Below are 16,381 nucleotides of genomic sequence, written 5' to 3' on the forward strand. Positions count from 1 at the left end.
AGCTTTTATTTTCAAAGATATTTAACAATATACAAAAGGTCGTTCCTAACTATAGTGGCGAAATAGGAAGTTAGTAAAAATTAAAAGTTTTTTCTGAATTGACTACTTAAAAGAGAGTCATCAGCATAACCAGCAATTTCTTGAGGAATAATAGCGCTTTCTTCGATACTTCCACACGGACGGCACATGCATTCTAGAGGAGCCTTAGTAGTGACCTGAAACAAAAATCAAATCATTATTTAAATAAAATAATGATAACAACATTATTCTATTAAATTTTCTATTAAACGACGGTTAATCTGAATGTTTTTTTTTTTATATCAATTGAGTGCCGTGCATAGGTGCCGTGCCTTGTGTTCCTAGCTTATATTTTGAAATTCATACATTCATATTATAAAACAGACCGTATAGTTTAAAATATAATTCATAAGCATTAACTGCAACGTATTTACCTTTCTGAACCTTTTCTCTTCGCTCTTAGCTTTGGGGCAGAAAAGAATTACAGTTGCTTCTCGCTCTCCCGACTCCTGACAACAATTGCACGACCGTTCCATTTGCCAAATTTTGCTTCCTGATACCTGTTAAATATTGTTTCATTATGAATTATTATTTTTTAAGCTATTGCATAGCTTCTATCGCGGGCATTGAGCGCGGGGACCGAATCCAGAAATTCCGTAATGAAAAAACCTCACGCTCCCCACTCCGACGGGCACGGAGGTGTGGCTTGAAGGCATAGCATGCAATAGCTTTACCGCGGCAGTCCACGAGCGCCACACGTCTTTTTTTTTAATCCAGATAGGGAAGCACTTGACCACAATCTCGCGTGATGGAAAGCTAAGATGTGGTCTAAGATGGTACGCGCTTCCCTAGTATGTACCGGTTCACTCTTCGCTTAAAGACCCCCATGTTAATAATGTAAACAGGTATTGACTGAAGAGAAGCCACAATACAAACCTGAACATAACTAGTACATTTTCCTATACAGGCATATGAGGGAATTGGCTTGGGAACGCAACCAGGATGTTGCAACACGTGTATAACCGGTGTCATTTGGCACTCTTGTCCTGAAATATTAAATTATAATACGAATTTACAAAATCTCATTAATTTACGACCATTTATAACATGCTCTATGCTACGCTAAATATTTTTATTGCATTATACCTGGTGGCAGTTGAACTTCTTGACCGCTAACTTTTTTTTCGTGTAAGTAGCAAGCTGAAAGAAGAATTAAGCAAGAGCAAAAGTATTGCATTTTAAACATTTTTAGGAGCTGTTGTTCCTCGGTGGAAAACGTTTGGTTTGTGAAATATGTTGGAAAGTTCAGCCGCTTATATGGGATTTCAGCTTGTACAACGAAGACTCATCGTCTACGAAAAACATTAAAATCATTTTACCCGACTTGTATCCAGCAGGAACAACACGCACTCCCGACTGGGGAGACAAAGGAGCTTAATGGCTATTTATTGTAACGATAAATATTAAGCTTTTTGCACTATAATATTATAATATTTTTATTTATATTTGTTTCTTCACTACTTAATTATCTGGTACGTAGTTAGTTTCCTTTAAAAATGGTTCCTCTAAAAAATACTTTCTAACATTTCGTATTTTCTTAAAACATACATTGTACAGTAATGTAAGTACAGTTTAAGCAATGAAAATACATTGCTTATTGATTTCGAATTTTGGAAATGAAGATTTTTATTAGTACCTACCTACCTGATGGGAAAGTATCCTTAATACTCCTAGATAGAAAAAAAAGACGGGTTGCACTGGGGGAGTGCCGGCAGAAGTGAAAACTTGATTATTAACGTTCAGCATGTTTGATATTTTGGAATGGTATCCGTCTTACGCATGGAATATAAGGGCTTAAAAAAACAAACATCCGTCTTACGCTTTTTCGATCAGGCCACGTGTCCTGACGCGAGTTTAAGATTTTGAAGATTTTATACCCAACGGCGCTAAAGAAGTTTTCACTTCAACAACTTACAAGAAATATTCCATTATTTTGGAAAGTAAGAAAATTGCATTCAATGATTTTAGAAAATTTGCTTGTCACACCGGGAATCGAACCGCCTTGAATCCGTAAAAATTATACCCTGTATTTTTATTGCATCGACCATAAGAGCTAATTGGTTTCAATAAGGTTAAAACACGTCGTTGGATTAAAACATAGAGTAACTTATTATATTGGGTAATATCTTTCAAACGAACGTGATAAATCAAATGAGAAGAGTGCCGTGAAAACTGGACTAAATCCTACCAGAGAAATATAAATGCACTCAAATAGAAACACCAAGTAATCTGAAGAATACGTCAAGCTGAGTTATAAAATTTATTGTAAGCTAGCTTTCCGCCAGTGCCTTGTCTCGCATGGGCTACAAATTTTTGTACTTCGTAGATTTTCGAATAAAGGGCTGTAGTTATAGTTACTTATAAATAAATTATAAGTACAACATTTTTACTACTCTGAATGTGAAAATTACGTCAACTGCTTATTTTAGCAAAAACCTACTAAGAAACCTCTAAGTATTTCATTCTTAAAGACCTATCCAATAAAATATCAAGATCTCATTTAATTCAATTAAAACCAATTCAATTAATTATATGTATATTTGCGAATATATTTTTTATCCCATAGTTGCAACATGGTTGCAACCATGTTTGGATATGCAGTATGAATACCCACTCCATATATTTATTTTTAGCCCATAACAATTTTAATTTTGTCAAAATTTGTTACGTTATTGACTCGCATAGAAACAGACAATGAGATATTAACAAACTAAACAGAAAAAAAAATTGTTACAATTGTATTAGGGCCTATCACCTATACATCCATATTGCATAGCATTTACTCTTTAAAAAACCGGCCAAGTGCGAGTAGGACTCTCGCACCCAGGTTTCCATATAAGCCTGATTTTTTATATTATATTAGCGTTTTGCTAACTACTATTATGTATTCTATAATTATGTTGTATATTATGTAAATTTATACTTTAACAAATTTTACATTAGACAAGATTCTATGTCCATGGGAAGTATCTACCCTGTAGGTTTTGATTCCTTTGCAAATGGCGAAAATTTACAGCTTAAAGATATAAATTCGAGATATTTCACTATTATTTATGAGTGATGACTCTATTATCTTGTATCTATCTGATCTAGATTGATTGAAGTTTGATTTTTTTTTGTGAATCGAGCTTATATAGGATGGATTGTAAATAGGAGCCTATAATAATTAACACTTTTCACACTCGTACCTCGTACCATTACCAACCACCTTTTATTTTACTGAGTAAAAAAGTTTCCAGTAGAGTATTACAGTAAATTCTTTTGCCTCTTAATTATATTTTTCATAAAATATTTCCCAGAATTTACGTATCTTATTTCAAATCGGTTCATGTATAAACTGAACATATACTAGAGAGTTCATGCCACAGAACAGGTTCATAAGTAATAAAAGAGCTAAAATGTGCATTAATTAAATGTTCTTTATTATTTTCCACCAAATATTACAAAATACAGTATGCCTACAAGTTATTATTTACAAAAGGTATTGACCAATACTTTCCAACATATTTAAATCACCTATAAATCAAAAGCATTCATATTTTCATCACATAGGGTACACGTCAAATTTATTTATCTATTTATTATTTATCGACTGAAATCTCCACATTTATAACATTTGCATTCTGCAGGTTCCCGAAGCCGCACTTCCATCACTGCACGATCCTCGTCTTCGAAGCGGAGGCCATCAGGATCATAACAATGGGTCAATGTGACTAAACGTTCTCTTAAGTAATTCTCCTTGCAGCAAAAACATTCCTGTAAAGATATAAAATGAATGAACCATAGAAAATATCATTATCCTATAGTAATAAAAAAAAACTTCATCTCTTATGTCTTATACCTTTAAAAACCCTGTTGGTGTAACGACCGATGGTTGCACTTGACTGTTGCATATACCTTCGCATTTATTTACGCTAACTTCACCACTGCACGATCTTATTAGACTACCCATGTCGTCGTATTCCTCTGTAAAATTTTAATATATTTTTATGTAAAGCAATCAAAATATAATGTACTACTTACAAAATATAATTAATAATTACTACGTTACATTCATAATCGCTAATTGCACAATATTTACCTTTCGTAACGTGTATTTCGGAAGGAATTGTCTCACAATTTTCTTCTGCATAGCATTTAATAACTGTTAATAAAATAATTACTAAAATAACTAAGGAAAATTTGTATGAAAGAAAAGCCATATTTGAATGTGATTATTACTAGATCGTGGAGTTTGCACTGCCGTATTGGTCGTCTCATCAGCTATTTATATGAAAAATACCCCTTATAGTTCATGTAACATTGATTGCTTTCTCCTCGGGGGGTTATTTATGTGTGTAAGTATCAAAACGTGTTAAACTAAATGCTTCTGTGTGAGGTAGTCGAATTTTATATTATACTAGCTTTCCGCCTGCGGCTTCGCCCGCGTTTTCAACAAAAAACCCGCATAGTTCCCGTTCCCGTGGGATTTCCGGGATAAAACCTAGCCTATGTCACTCAGAAATGATGTAGCTTTCCAACAGTGAAAGAATTTTTCAAATCTGCCAAGTAGTTTCGGAGCCTATTCAATTCATACAAACAAACAAACAAACAAAAAATCAAACCTTTCCTCTTTATAATATTTGTATAGATGTATAGATGTATAGATTCATTTAATTCAATGACTTTTAACGATTGATCGTCGGTCTCTTGCATTTAACCACATTCGCTTATTAATTATTATTATGTAGTGATGATAACTTTAAAATTTTTGAAAAACTGAAATTAAGAAGTCTAGCCAGGAGAAAGCGGCGCGATGAGCAGCCAGTTAATTCAAATTTAAAATCATACGTAATTATTTTAAAGAAACCACGTGTAGGTTAAGCGTGTAGGTCACAGAACAGTGTGTGTGGTGTACCGTATACCTAGGTATATCAATGATTTATTTTGACGTGCTATTCTATATTTTAAACTTTTGAATCCTCAAATACTGGCAATGCAGAAAAACTAAATTAATTAAAGCTGTCGATCTCAATTCTAATTTTTTCACAGAATTTTTCCATATTTCTTCTTAAATTCTTGTATTTTTTTATTTGATAAATTATCATGTAAATAAGCTATAAATATTATCAAAATAAATACGCAATCAGTGGAAATTTGCTTTAAAATAAATCTAAATTGTCTATGGTGTCTTGATGACATTTTCCGGCGTTCACACTTCACACTTCACATTTCATTTCACACTTTCCGGCAATCGGCATCGACGGATTCGGGATTACAGTCAATGTCAAAGTTTGTAGAATACACTGTATCCTAAAAAGAGTGCATTCGAGGTGCATTCAATTACAAATTAATACCTGCTCACTACACCGGCTTTCATCATGTTTAATGAAGATTTGTTATTACTACTCATTTTAGTGTTTATATGGGCTGAATATCTATGGGAGCAGTACTTATCTTTGCGTCAGGTATAATTTATTATTTCATTACTATTTTATGTGTATGCAACAATTAAAGTAGTCAGTAATTAACTGACAGAGGAAAAAAAATATACTACATGCATATAATTTACTAAACTAAATACTAAATGCTTTATCTGATATTAAATAATTGAACAGATGATAAATAAAATTTTCAACCACACTCTGAATAGAGCATATGTAATTTCTCAATCCAATTTAATTTTGTTGCAGCTAAAAATATATAAAACAAACAATACTATACCGGAGGATTTAAAAGAAATGCTAAATGAAGATTCATTCAAGAAAGCCCGTGTGTATGGAATTGATAAATCTCAGTTTAAAATCGCTAAGGAGTTTTATAGTATAGCATTAACCACTGTAATCCTGTACAATAGATGGGTGTACACGGCTTGGGCTAAATCTGAAAACATTGCAGCTATTTTCAGTATAAATGCTGACCAAGAAATACTTGTAAGTTGCATCTTCATGACATTTGTAACATTATTCAATTTCCTTGTGAATCTACCATTTACAATTTATGCAACATTTGTACTTGAGGAGAAGCATGGTTTCAACAAACAAACCATTGGGTTCTTTATAAAGGACCAAATGAAGAGTTTAGCGCTGAGTTTGGTTATAACATTACCTATAATTTCAGTAGCTATATACATAATAATGTTAGGAGGCAACATGTTCATCGTCTGGTTGTGGCTATTTACTACAGTTGTATCATTGTTCTTGCTCACTATATATCCATCAGTAATAGCTCCTATATTTGATAAATTTGAGCCTCTACCTGATGGTCCACTAAGATCTGGCATTGAAAGTTTGGCTTCAAAACTATCATTCCCACTGTCTCAGGTATACATTCTTGAAGGTTCCAAACGTTCAGTCCACAGTAATGCATACTTCAGTGGTCTATTTGGTGAGAAAAGGATAGTTTTATTTGACACATTGCTTGAAAAATATGATGAAACAAAGAATGTTACAACAGGTTGCACGGATAATGAGATTTTAGGTGTTTTAGCTCACGAACTGGGCCACTGGAAATGTAGTCATATTTATAAATCAATTGCCCTAACTGAAGTAAATCTCTTGTTATTATTTAGTGCTTTTGGATTACTTTTTAAGAATTCTCTGTTATACACAACATTAGGTTTCTCGTCAGGTCAAGAACCTATTATAATTGGCTTGATTGTAGTTTTACAGTTGATTTTGGCACCATACAATTCCCTTTTATCATTCTTTGCTACAGCTCTCTCACGTAAGTTCGAATTTGAAGCAGATAACTTTGCCGTAGGCTTAAATTATGCAAATGAATTGAAATCTTCACTTATTAAGTTAGGGAAGGACAATTTAGACTATCCTATCTATGACAAACTCTATTCTTCGTGGTATCATTCACATCCAACTCTACTGCATAGAATAGAAAACATAAAGAAGCAAGCTTCAAACAGTAAAAAAGATTAGATCATATCTTTGTCTGCATTTCTTTGTGCATTTTTAACAGTACAATTATTATAATAAATACTACTTTAGGACTGTAAATATGTATAGTTACTAGTCCAATCTTGCATTTTACTATTTTAGTTGAATGAAAGAGTTAAGCTTATGCACAATACTTTTTGAAAAATTTAGAATCTGTATTTTTATATAAAAACAAATATTGTTCTAAAATGGGAAGTACAATTTAAACAAATTAATTATATATTTTAAGTATTTACATTATTCACATGTCACCAAAAATATTGGCTATGGTTAAAATATAATGATAAGGTTGTGTCTTCATGTATTATTTTAAACTATAAGGCTCAGGCCGCATTACGATTTTTTCCCAGAAGTGGTAAACTGCAGAATGGCTAGAGATGCACACAACGGTTACAAAACCGTGTAGGTACTGTCAAAATAAGAAAGTTCTATTATAAATTAATTTTGGAGTGGATTCGCGGTTTACACCAATTCATTTCATTTTGTAACAATCCGCGATATTAAAATCAGTTGCATGAAAAAGCGCTCGTGAGCGCCCATTTTATTTATTTTATCGATATTGACTCAATTTATTATTTAATATTTTAGCATAATATTTTGTCAACATTTTCATATTTTGTATTTAATATTTTAGCATAATATTTTGTCAACACATTTAGGTATATAACTATAAGAAAAAATATTTTCGATTTCTGTAAACCTGAAAAAGTTAAAATTAAAAATTACAACTTCGGTTGAGAGATCTCGTAGTTTGATGTCGTAATTTTATAACCTATAGGATTATAAGATACATAAATAATTAAAAGCCTGAAAATTATAAAATCCTTACAATATTATGTACTTTTATAAATCTTCTGACTGTTTTAAGATATACATATAATATATATTAACCATTTAATGTGTTATTAGAAATAAATAGTACATTATGCATTTCCTGGTGTTTTCTTTTCTTTTCCATGATGTTGGTTTTCCTGAAAACAAATTATTTATGTATTATAAAAAAAAATCCTTATAACTTGCATACTAAAATCTTAGAGCCCCCGCAGACCACAGACTTTTTATCGGCCGATAGTTTAGTCGGGTTGGCCTGCTAGTACGCACACCGAGCCAACTAAACAGTTCAGTCGGTTATGAGTGCGCAAACTATCCAACAGTCTGCCGACTATTTGCTAGTTTCTAACCAACTGTTGAAAAGAGTGGTCGCACCGCACAATGAAAATTAATAAAACATTGTATAGAATTGTTATTATTGCTCTCATACACCGGAGGAGGAAAATTAAAAAGAGAGCCCGAGAGTATTGGGTGCATCCTATCTTTAGTGATAGATTAAAATGGAAAATTTTACACTATGCATTCCAAATTACTCCATTACCCGAAAAAATTTTCGCCTTTTATCGAATGAGCATAACTAGCTTCAACCAACTTGTCAAATACAGAGTACCTACTCTTTTAAGTCTTTCTTATAAAGTGGAGGGCGTTTTTCGACTTCCTCGATCAAAGTTACGATCGAAAATTCCGAAATAAGCGACTGAGAATTGAGCGACGCCATTTTACAAAACACGCGCGGTTGACCATTCGCTGTCAAAGCTCGGAGCGAACTGAACTATTGGCCTAGTCGGCCGACTAAAAAATCGTCGTGTTTGCGCGTGTGGTAGGGAGCCAATACTGATTATACAGTCGGCCGATAGTTTGCCGACAGTATAGTTTGAATTGAATCGGGAAGCCCATCAAACTTGTTTATCGGCCGATACCTAATCGTCATAGTGTGCGCATTTGCTTACATCTGCGTACTGATTAAGAGCCCGACCAAACTATCTGCCGATAAAAAGTCTGTGGTCTGCGGGGGCTCTTAGACGTCATAAAATATTCTTCGATTTCGCGATAGTGGCGTAAATACTATTCAACTAAAATTCGGGTAATTAAATGGGTACAGTCAGTGACTACAGGTAAATTAGCTTGGAGAAATTTTTGCGTTTGTAGTAGTGTATGGTCAGCAAATAAAATAAAACAACATTTTATTTTTAGTTTTTATTTTATACAGGGTTACTTGTAAAACACCAGCAACCTCGCAGGACAAGATAGCTAACATCATAAGTAACAACATTTGTTCTACGACTTTTGGCATAACGCAATAAATTATTTTTAAATGATTTTTTAAACTTTTATTGTACTCTCCTTACATTTGTAAGTCTATGTTCTATTAATTATCGGATGGACGACGCGACGCCCCCTTCCCCCTCTCGTTCGCTTTTTGTTTACGTAATTTTTGGGAGGCGTAGAGTTTATAATATTCAGACGGAAAATTAAATGAATATTTATTTTTGTGTGAAAATAAAATCTAACAAATTATCAAAAGTCGAAATGTTGTTACTTATGATGTTAGCTATCTTGTCCTGCGAGGTTGCCGGTGTTTTACAAGTAACCCTGTATATATGTATAAGGGATTTTAAATTAAACTATATGTGTTTCTCCTCTGAAAAAGATGAGACTTTATTTTAATATTTGCACATTTAACATACATATAACTTTTACATTAACAATGTTACTAAAATGAAAAATTTACTAACCTGAAAAAGAAACGACATTTAAAGTTTAATTCTTTAGTTTGAGAAGTCAAAGGCTTGCCTCGACCATGTTTTAACACTGGAGCCATATTGAATTAACAATATAAAGTTACAACACTTACACACAAATTAAACACTAGTTATGGCCCTGCCTTCATACAAAACTGCTGAATACGCCGTTCGCACGGGAATAGAATGTGGATGCGATTTCCCTTAGTTAGCATCCAAGCTTACGTCTTTATAATTATTAAACTGTATAAATTCATTCTTTAACTCCGGTCTGCATCGTGCAGACATGGGTGTAAAAGTCTCATTTTAGCTATTAAATGTAGTTTTTAAGTACATCTGAGTTTTCATTTGGGGCCTCCGGCTGCGGGACATGTAATTCACTTCAACAAATATTATAACAATAATATCAAATAATAACAACAATCAACAAATACAAAATTTATCAATTAAACTACGTACATAATAATTATAATTTTTGAATGAAATGTGCTTTATGTTCTAACGTTACCAAACGACTGCACGTGGCACCTGCGGACAGCGTAAACTGGTTTATTCTGGTTTTGTGCGTGTTTCCACTTTCCACTATCAAGTGACGATTTATTTATTTGTTTTGTTTCGTAATTATTATGGTCAAATATTAATTATGAAACAAATTATTATGGACACGATATTTTATTGTTTCACGGTAGTCGCCTTGTCGTTTGCTCAAGGACGTAAAATTGAATGATATATTTTTTTTTATAAAGTCAAAACCATTTTCTTTCAAATAAAAACTTGTTTTTATTGAAAACAAAAGTGTTGCTAGGAATAAGTATAAAATTAAATAGTAATGTTAGGATATCGAAACATTTTTGTATAGGCCAGAACGATATAGTGGAAACGCGCTCTAAGATCTGAGTAATATACATGTCACGGCTAAAGGTAGGTGAGAACATAAACTTAAGATTAGCCGGCTAAACTTAGGTTTATTTTCGACGAGGTGTTAATGTTAGTTTGTTCTATCTTTAGCCGGCTAAACTTAAGTGTAACCGCAGGCCCGTGGCTAAAAATGTCGGGGTGGGTAGATTTGGTTAGCGCCGGGCCGGTGGAGGGCTTGAGGGGCCCGCACAGTGCCAGAAAACACTCGCCCTGTTCCTTACATGTATTATAGTAACCAAATCTACCCACCCCGACTCAGGGCAGAAAGCTGGTGGCTAGGTTAGGTTAGGTTAGAACTCTTAAGACCCGCACGAGCCGAGCGAGCGCAGCGAGCGTGCTGCGGCAGCAGCCGGCGAAGTGCCAGAAAACACTCGCCCTGTTCCTTACATGTATTATAGTAACCAAATCTACCCACCCCGACATTTTTAGCCACGGGCCTGCGGTTACACTTAAGTTTAGCCGGCTAAAGATAGAACAAACTAACATTAACACCTCGTCGAAAATAAACCTAAGTTTAGCCGGCTAATCTTAAGTTTATGTTCTCACCTACCTTTAGCCGTAACATACACACCACTACATATGCAAAAATTTCTCCAAGCTAATTTACCTGTAGTCGCATTGTAAGCACTTTTGTAGCATGGAAATATGAATTATTGCCTTATTTCGACAGTAACCTTGAGCTAAATATGAAAAACTAGCTTTTACGCGATATGCACATACTAATTTAAAAAACCGTTCCGCTTCTTCCAACGTGTCTGGCAATGGGTGATCCTTTGTTTCTGGCAAGGGCACAAGAAGTGCTAATTGACAAAACGACATCACAGCAAGTATAATTAGTGGTAAATCAGATTTAATCTCATCCAGGCTGACCACCCCTGGGGCTATCATAGAAGCGATTCGAGCGAAGGTTGTCACACCCCCGACCCCCGCATTCCGGCCAAGAGTTGGAAATAATTCCCCAGAGTACAAATATAGAGCTGGTACTGTTCCCTATTGTAACGAAAATTTTAAATTAAAAAAAATAAAATGGAGGAATACCTAAGTACTTACAAGGAAACTGAAAAAGTCCAATTTTAGAATTACGGATTTTGTAAGAATTCAACTTGATTGACGAAAGCATAAAACATTATTATGTAGGTATGTACCTACTTGTAACATAACACGATTTTTTAAAAGATATCAACTGTATTACCTTATTGGCAATAAAAGCAGGATATGTTTCCTTATTTTTTTATCAATTGATGTCATTCGTTTTAATAGTGTATTGAATACTTGACCTTTAAACTATGGAGTACCTACTTATTTGAAAACTTCAACAATGTCAAGGTTATATGCAATAATGTATTCACCAATCATACTATCTAAATAATACCTAGTGATCTGAGTAGATTGAATTACGGATTAAGTTTTAAAAGTCTCTGAATAAATAACGTTTACCGATAAACTAGCGAATCCTATTCCAGCCACGATCAATCGAGGCCAATCTTCGGCGTACATTTCCTTCGGTATAAAAAGAATAATCAAGAAACAAATGGACGTTATTATTTGAAATATCCAAACAGTTGTTTTTCGTCCATATCTCATTATTATACAGAGACATAACATACACCCAGGTAGAGCAATAAGACCACTCAAAAATATCATAAGATAAAGATTTGTGGCTATATAACCGAGGTATTGCGAGAATGTGAAAAAGGCTAGTCCAGTGCAAAACCTGAAAAATGTAAATTTAAAAAAACTTCGTTATAGATACAAAAAATGCAATAATACATTTATAAAAAAAAAAACGTTTAGTCCGGTTGAAACAACCAGTCATCAGACAAATATAATATTATTAGGTATTACATTAATAAAAAACAACTAAACTAACTGGTTTATATTTGTATGTTATCTGTATCCTAGAACATAATATTATTTAGAATCATTACTCTTGATGTATGTATCGTGGATACGATAAACATCACAATTGCATGTAGAATGTATATCACATGTAGATACTAATTGTTTAAAATAATGATATAGGTACCTAGTTTACCTATTCTTTTTACATAATATTAATTAAGAAAATTAAATAGAAAGAATTACTACTTTGCAAGAACATTGAGAGAAGAGAGTAGGTAGGTATATTGAGTAATCGAGCGAAAAGGTCACCGTTTACAGTAGGAATCACAGAACAAGTAATATGTAGGAATCAGAGTATATTGGTCCATGGTAGGAATTAACAGTATGTAATTCAAAATCATGTACCTATATCACATCTAATATCATAAATCATGTCGGTATCTAAAAAATATTACCAATTTACGGACAATAGTAAAGTTTTCATTCTCATATTCCTCGATTTGATAAAAGCAAAAAATCCCGGATTATGTCTTTTATTCGTTCCCAATTTGAGAAGAGTTCGCTTTGCGTTTTTAAAGTCATTTTCTCTGCCATTAAACTTTGCAGCCTTCTCAAGAACAACTGAAATAATCAATATGTAAATTTAGACAATATAATTATTATGACTATTTTAGACTGTTGCCGGCTGCATATTAAATGCATATTGTATTAGGTACTTGTATAGTTTTGTAATTTCCATTTAAATATGTATGACATACCTACCTAGGTTTAGACTAATGGAACATAAAACTTTATTACGTCTGCGTCAGCACTACATTTAGAAAATTATATTTCAGTATTTCGTGTGAAGTACACAGCTGTTAATCTAACTGCAGTTTAGTGAAGATTTAAATTTATTGAAATTCCACAAGAACTTGTTGGTTTTTATTAGGCACAAGGCACTTGAAAGAAATAGACATTAACAAATATTTATTTATTGTAAAGATGTAAAAGGTATTGTGTCTGTTCAATTCGGACAGTTCTATTATTGATAAGGAACTAACCACACGCCTTTTCTAGCTGCCCTGTAGCTAGCAGCCATCGAGGCGACTCTTCCATTACAAAATAGTACAAAAGGAACAGGGAAGTAAGGCAAGATAAGGCAAATTCCAAATATCGCCAATCTCTTATCCAATAGGCAAGTAATGCTAACACAGTGTTACCCAGTCCGAAAGGTAGTTGGTAGAAAATTGGAATGATTGTCCGCCATTTACCGCCTACGACCTATGGAAGTATTAATTATAGTATAGTGGCTTAGAATATATAACTATCTAGTTAGCTAATTGGTGTAAGAGTATGGAATGCATGCAGTTCACAGCTGATTTGGCATTATAAATCGAATCCAGGACCCCTCGGTTCTACGCACTTACCACTGTACCATGAAGGTGGATGCACCTTCATTCGTTTACCTACATAACTATACCTATTTTGAAATGTAGAAATGAATTTTAGTAATAACATTATCTTTAGTCTATAAACGTTTAGCCTCGAGCTAAATACATAAATTACACTACATCGAATTTAAAAATAACTGAAAATTACAACCTCCATGCACACGACAAACGAAATAATCCCCAATCCGCCGGTCGCTACAGCCAAAATGAACCAAAATATCATGAACATCCAGTATTGCCTCACAACACATGTGAGAAAGCCAGCCACAAATTGCAAAAGTATACCAAACATGAGTGGGTTTTTTCGGCCATATTTATCACCCCATATCGGGAATAATATCCCACCAACTACTGTACCCCACATCATAACCGCTTGGGTGAACTAGAAAAAAATATATCAAGGGAAAAATAATACTTGAAAAATTATCTTATTGCATAACATTGCAATATTGAGGACGTATAAAATATTTATTTACAATGCATACCTAACAATCGTGGGAGCGTTGGCATATGGTAAGTAACTATTTACTATTCTGGGATATAGCGATTAGCCCTGTAGTTCAACTCACATTTGAATTAATTTCTCCTCGATAAAATAATGCCATTCTTTATCGATAAAGATGATAATATCACAAAAATTTTATTTCGGAGCAGCAGTTCCTGATATTTGCGGTTTTATCCAACCATACAAACATACTCTTCATATTTATTAGAATAGTATTATGTCTTTATTATAATAGTATGTTAGATCATTAAGATTAGAATTAATGGAAACAATTTCGAAGTTTTATTTACATTTTACCCACAGCCATTCGCAATGAACATAATATCTCTACTTCCACTATCTTATACCTACTTATTTTTTGATCAGTTTGTAGCCTTGCTTTGGGCTACAGATAAATAAAGAAAATAAGCTCATAACTAACTCAAATTATTTTAATTAACTACTTATACTTACGTGTATCAACCAATGCTTAGAACATACTAAGTTCCATTCAGATGTTATAGTTCGGCTGAATACAGATGTATCATACACAAATTTCTTACAATGTACTAAAGGCACCAGTGATCTATCAATCATGGGTGCTACTGCAAGTATATCCGGATCGAAAATAAGACATGGATGCTCTTGATTAAGCTATAGAAAAATAATAAACAAAAATTATACTGTGTACTTGATGAATAAACGCTTATACACCTAAACTAGAAATTTAATGACGATAGTAACAGGAAATGTGACCAAAGGGGAAAATATAACGCAAAAAAGACGAATTGTTCATTGCATTTAGCTGCTATTTTTATATACATAATATATTATAATGTTCATGCAGGGAAACTCGGATTAAGAAGATATCGGCAATTTTGCATGACTAATTGCAGGCCACTTTTTTTTATTAACAATAAAATATTTACTGCACATGAAGCACTGATGTCTAATAGTTGTATACGTAGTATATTATTATTAGTCTGTGCTAATAGATAGCAACATAAATTAATAGGTACATGAAATTTTAAGTGTATAAATAATTTATTCAATAAGCCTTATGAATTTTTGGCTACCAATGGTGCAGAATATAATATAATAGTACTACCCAATGGTCCCAATTGCGGTCAGGCGGTCGGCACTCACCAGGGTATGTCGAAGGACGCAGGTTCGATCCCGCGTATCATCGAACAATTAAAATCCATGATTATTAATAAAATTGCATCATTTAGTTTAACTTACTGGTGAACAAATCTGGCGCCATTCGTCATCTGAATAACGATTACAAATTTTTGGTTTCGCACACCAAAAATTTTGAGGAGGAGCAAGAAACAAAATATTTAGTTGATACCACGCCATCGGTAGCTTAAGTAAAGCCATCAAAATGCTTATTTTCAATTGCCATTTTCCAAAATCACCTAATATTTTAAAAGCAATATTATCTACTGGGTCTTTAGCATCTTGTTTCGTGTTTTTTGTCTGAAAATTCCAGAATAAGATGATTTTTATATAAAAATTAGAGCAAAATTTAATGTACCTAGTTAGTAGTTAATAAGTATAGGAGTATATCTAATTAAAAATCGCTACCTACTACCTGTACCTATTTATATTCTTGTGCCTATACTCAGGTAAATTTTATTTAAATAAGTTCAACATAGACATAATATTATTGTGAATTAGTATGCTATATTTTTAAACAGAAACGTTACCGTATCCTATACCTTTTGTGGGTTCATCAGCAATATTGTTATGAATATAACGTCATGTAAATTGTATCCGTATTGTATCTATAAATTTCGATTTTAGTAAAAATTAGGATATACTTAGAGTACTAGTATTTCTATCATAATAAACTTTTAAAATATAAACAGCATGAAACAATAAGTACAAATTCTCATACATAATATTCTATTGATCTATTCGAAATCGTTTTTTCTTATTTAACTATCTTAAATATAGGTACATTAAAATTGTAGCATTCCAATTTGAAATTGCCACCTATATTCTTAAATAATTACAGATTACATAAAATTGCGATAATGACAGTTCGAAATACAGACTTATAATAGTTGCCAACATCTTATAAATATAATATCTAGGAGTATTATATTATTACCTTTATAA

The 16,381-nt window shown here is 33.0% G+C and overlaps 4 protein-coding genes across 4 annotated transcripts; 1 reads left to right on the forward strand and 3 right to left on the reverse strand.

Moving 5' to 3' along the window:
• On the reverse strand, window positions 1–1,290 carry Burs (Cuticle-tanning hormone bursicon). Its single transcript, XM_090109231.1, has 4 exons — window positions 1,165–1,290; window positions 955–1,064; window positions 453–578; window positions 1–215 (listed from the first exon to the last, which is right to left on the reverse strand). Exons 1-4 carry the CDS (start codon window positions 1,262–1,264, stop codon window positions 81–83), a joined length of 471 nt encoding a protein of 156 aa, XP_089965357.1. The 5' UTR covers window positions 1,265–1,290; the 3' UTR covers window positions 1–80.
• Window positions 1,291–3,477: 2,187 nt separating this feature from the next.
• Window positions 3,478–4,316, reverse strand: Pburs (bursicon subunit partner of burs). The gene is made up of 3 exons (XM_090109232.1): window positions 4,160–4,316; window positions 3,920–4,044; window positions 3,478–3,834 (listed from the first exon to the last, which is right to left on the reverse strand). Exons 1-3 carry the CDS (start codon window positions 4,278–4,280, stop codon window positions 3,664–3,666), a joined length of 417 nt encoding a protein of 138 aa, XP_089965358.1. The 5' UTR covers window positions 4,281–4,316; the 3' UTR covers window positions 3,478–3,663.
• Window positions 4,317–5,390: 1,074 nt separating this feature from the next.
• On the forward strand, window positions 5,391–7,575 carry LOC149903028 (CAAX prenyl protease 1 homolog). The gene is made up of 2 exons (XM_090109542.1): window positions 5,391–5,525; window positions 5,751–7,575. The coding sequence occupies exons 1-2, from the start codon at window positions 5,439–5,441 to the stop codon at window positions 6,987–6,989; spliced, it is 1,326 nt and encodes a 441-aa protein (XP_089965668.1). The 5' UTR covers window positions 5,391–5,438; the 3' UTR covers window positions 6,990–7,575.
• A 355-nt stretch (window positions 7,576–7,930) lies between these two features.
• LOC149903029 (organic cation transporter protein-like) lies at window positions 7,931–15,993 on the reverse strand. Its single transcript, XM_090109716.1, has 9 exons — window positions 15,979–15,993; window positions 15,500–15,736; window positions 14,732–14,911; window positions 13,925–14,155; window positions 13,384–13,603; window positions 12,796–12,961; window positions 11,936–12,212; window positions 11,219–11,488; window positions 7,931–7,978 (listed from the first exon to the last, which is right to left on the reverse strand). The coding sequence occupies exons 1-9, from the start codon at window positions 15,991–15,993 to the stop codon at window positions 7,931–7,933; spliced, it is 1,644 nt and encodes a 547-aa protein (XP_089965842.1).
• Between the last annotated feature and the right edge of the window lie 388 nt (window positions 15,994–16,381).

Source organism: Colias eurytheme, chromosome 14, assembly GCF_061535395.1.
Source record: "Colias eurytheme isolate Ceu_HAF_F1 chromosome 14, ilColEury1 Martin Lab GWU primary, whole genome shotgun sequence".
NCBI lineage: Eukaryota > Metazoa > Arthropoda > Insecta > Lepidoptera > Pieridae > Colias > Colias eurytheme.

Coding starts and splice junctions, on each gene's coding strand:
- Pburs (XM_090109232.1), bottom strand. CDS start 4,280: ATGGCTTTTCTTTCATACAAATTTTCCTTAGTTATTTTAGTAATTATT. Junction 4,045..4,159: donor CGAAATACACGTTACGAAAG/GTAAATATTGTG, acceptor AAAATTTTACAG/AGGAATACGACGACATGGGT. Junction 3,835..3,919: donor CACCAACAGGGTTTTTAAAG/GTATAAGACATA, acceptor ATATCTTTACAG/GAATGTTTTTGCTGCAAGGA.
- LOC149903029 (XM_090109716.1), bottom strand. Junction 14,156..14,731: donor CTAAGCATTGGTTGATACAC/GTAAGTATAAGT, acceptor ATTTTTTTCTAG/TTCACCCAAGCGGTTATGAT. Junction 12,213..12,795: donor TTACTATTGTCCGTAAATTG/GTAATATTTTTT, acceptor TACATTTTTCAG/GTTTTGCACTGGACTAGCCT.
- LOC149903028 (XM_090109542.1), top strand. CDS start 5,439: ATGTTTAATGAAGATTTGTTATTACTACTCATTTTAGTGTTTATATGG. Junction 5,526..5,750: donor AGTACTTATCTTTGCGTCAG/GTATAATTTATT, acceptor ATTTTGTTGCAG/CTAAAAATATATAAAACAAA.
- Burs (XM_090109231.1), bottom strand. CDS start 1,264: ATGTTTAAAATGCAATACTTTTGCTCTTGCTTAATTCTTCTTTCAGCT. Junction 579..954: donor AATGTACTAGTTATGTTCAG/GTTTGTATTGTG, acceptor AATATTTAACAG/GTATCAGGAAGCAAAATTTG. Junction 216..452: donor AAGAGAAAAGGTTCAGAAAG/GTAAATACGTTG, acceptor TTTTTGTTTCAG/GTCACTACTAAGGCTCCTCT.